Below are 2,651 nucleotides of genomic sequence, written 5' to 3'. Positions count from 1 at the left end.
GGATTTTGGTCGAGATTATTTTTAAGTGTTGTGTAAGAAGAATATTATGTGAACAACAAAATTAAGTAATACAACTATAAATAAAAATAACCATAAAAATAGCAGCACACTAATAAAACAATAACAGCAAGAATAATAGCATCAAGCATATTTTATTAAAAATGTTCAATGAATCGGTATAATTATTTCCGTCCATTCTAGGCAGTGAGGAATACATTTATGGTAGTTAGTCCCAGATTTTTTATACTGAAAAAAATCCTATTTTATAATCTACACATGTGCACAAGGTGAAAAATAAAAAAAAAAGTCGGACAGGTAGTAGTTGCATAGTAAGAACAGACTCCAATATAAATAAGCAAATAAATAATTACATAAATATCAGAAAATTATCACACAATCAAAGAGGACCATCGTATGTGTTTAAAAGAAATTGCATTTTCGAAGACACAAACTGTTCAAGCAAAATAATACAAGTTTCTTTAAAATATCTTTAAAACATCACGGAATTAAAGTGGATATTAATCACAGGTATATAATAATACAATTATAATTAGGACGTATTTCACTACCAATCTCTCAAAAGTTGTCAACAAGCTGTATAGTAGTGAAGTACCCTAATACCCCGTCAGATAGACTAATTATTACAAAATGTATACTGTGTAGAATCTAACAAAACTAACACTAATATCTAAACAAAACTATGACTTTAGCTGTTTCTCGGAATATGAACATCTTTCGCGAAGTGGCATCTTCCGATGATATCTTGGATCGACCAATTCTGGCAAAATACATTCCATATAAAATGTCTCCAGTGGCTTATCCATTTTATTACGGACACCACAGAAAAGGACCTTTCTGGTGCGGAAGCCAATAATGCATGCTGCACCAGAATGCGAATTATAGTTGGTTTTGTACGATCGCTTTGCCCATGAACCATCTGCAACCACGGTGATTTGTGGCACACCGTCATCATCGACTTCATTGTTCTCCACAGCTAATCGGTTTTCTTCCTTTCCTGCTTCAATCATTTTTTCGACTGCCAAATTTTCCAAGTGTCCCCCCAACTGAATCAGATGTTTATAGAATAAGGAGGACGACATACAAGGCATATTTATAGTGCTGCATATTTCCCGTAATTGGGAATAACCGTTGCCAGTACATACGATACCTTCAACCATCGCATTATTGATAGGCATACCGCCAACTTGCTTAGGCATGTCAGATTTTATAATTTCTATTTTTCCACAAAGCTTACATAAAAAATGAAATTCGCTGTATAATCCATTCCTGATTTCCCTTTGAAAACAAAAATTGCAATCAAATGGAGAATGATCAATTTTGGACAAAGAGTCAAATAAAAATTCTATGTTGACAATTCTTCTGCCAACTAAATTCGATGTAACGATGTGGTTCGGATCATCTTCTTCCTCAACCTCTAACTCAAAAGAGTCACTGGAATCGGATGAACAGTTGAATTCAATGTCGGGTGATACGTCTGACATTTTCTGCGACGATATTTCGGGTTCAATCACATCGGTACTAAAAGAAAAAAAAATCAGGCATCAAACCGTGAAAACAAAAGACCGCATATTATACTGTCAATGTATGATCAATATGTGTAGTGATTATACTTACAAATTCGACAAAATAGTACAAGAAATTATAGGCAAAAATGGAGGACGGTTTTTATTCTTAAATTTAATCACTTTTAATTAAAGATCGTCGGTGTAATATTGAATTGTACCAATGTGTAAAAACACTGTCATCAAAACTAAAAGCTGAACGGCAATAAAGTGAAACTCTCACTACTAACCAAAAGATGGTATCTTGATGTTATTGTGTACATTCTCGAGAGTTTTTTCTTGTGAAAATAAAATTATTTGCTTACCGTTTGCTCAAAATCCCACAATTCACATCGATGTTAGCATCGAAAAAATCCTTGTTGGCAAATTTAGCCTGACAATCTTCAACATCATTTACGGAACTGAAAACAACAAAAAAACATTACATTTTTACCGTAAAAAATAAATACTTATAATAAATATTGCATTTAATTTTCACCTGTTCCGAGTTCTTTCTGTCTTTTTGACATTGCACTTCCTCTTTTTCCGGTGCATACTGGGTGGCTTACCATGTATCCACTTTCGACCTAAAACACAAATAACATTTTATAAAAATCAATAACGTAAGTACCCTAATTCATAACCTAATTATCATTGTTAAAAATGCTCAAATAATGATTACTTACCCATGTTGAATGAAATAAATTATTTGGGGATGCTTCGGTTAAGAACTGTGGAGTTTAAAAATAATATTATTCGTAAACAAAGTAACAAATTCGTCAATTATATGTCCGCGCAGGCTGACTGCGAGCGAATGTCCGACTAACACATATACATACACTAGCAATAATAATAAAAAATGAAGGACGATTGACGTATGCATGTATTTGTTAGGCGGGCGATCTCACTCGAGCCCCTGCCCCCCGGCCTCCCTACCTACCCTAGCCAGGCCGACTCAAGAAAGTGCGAATGAGACAATAACAAAAAAGCTAGTTAAATATACGTTGAATTTGTGGCCACCAAATTCGGCTTTTGAAGCAAATAAAACTTTTTTCAGTGAGGATTCAAATTTTATTGTATAGTTCATTA

General features: G+C 33.8%; 1 protein-coding gene across 1 annotated transcript; it reads right to left on the bottom strand.

Annotated features, from left to right (window-relative positions):
• Nucleotides 1-605: 605 nt before the first annotated feature.
• On the bottom strand, nucleotides 606-2,288 carry LOC149425850 (uncharacterized). Its single transcript, XM_089644996.1, has 4 exons — nucleotides 2,249-2,288; nucleotides 2,062-2,149; nucleotides 1,889-1,984; nucleotides 606-1,539 (listed from the first exon to the last, which is right to left on the bottom strand). The coding sequence occupies exons 1-4, from the start codon at nucleotides 2,250-2,252 to the stop codon at nucleotides 699-701; spliced, it is 1,029 nt and encodes a 342-aa protein (XP_089501122.1). The 5' UTR covers nucleotides 2,253-2,288; the 3' UTR covers nucleotides 606-698.
• Between the last annotated feature and the right edge of the window lie 363 nt (nucleotides 2,289-2,651).

The sequence above is a fragment of the Hesperophylax consimilis genome, chromosome 2, assembly GCF_061612785.1.
Source record: "Hesperophylax consimilis isolate HC1 chromosome 2, BYU_Hcon_1.0, whole genome shotgun sequence".
Classification (NCBI taxonomy): Eukaryota; Metazoa; Arthropoda; class Insecta; order Trichoptera; family Limnephilidae; genus Hesperophylax; species Hesperophylax consimilis.
This window is presented reverse-complemented; position numbering and strand designations above follow the sequence as displayed.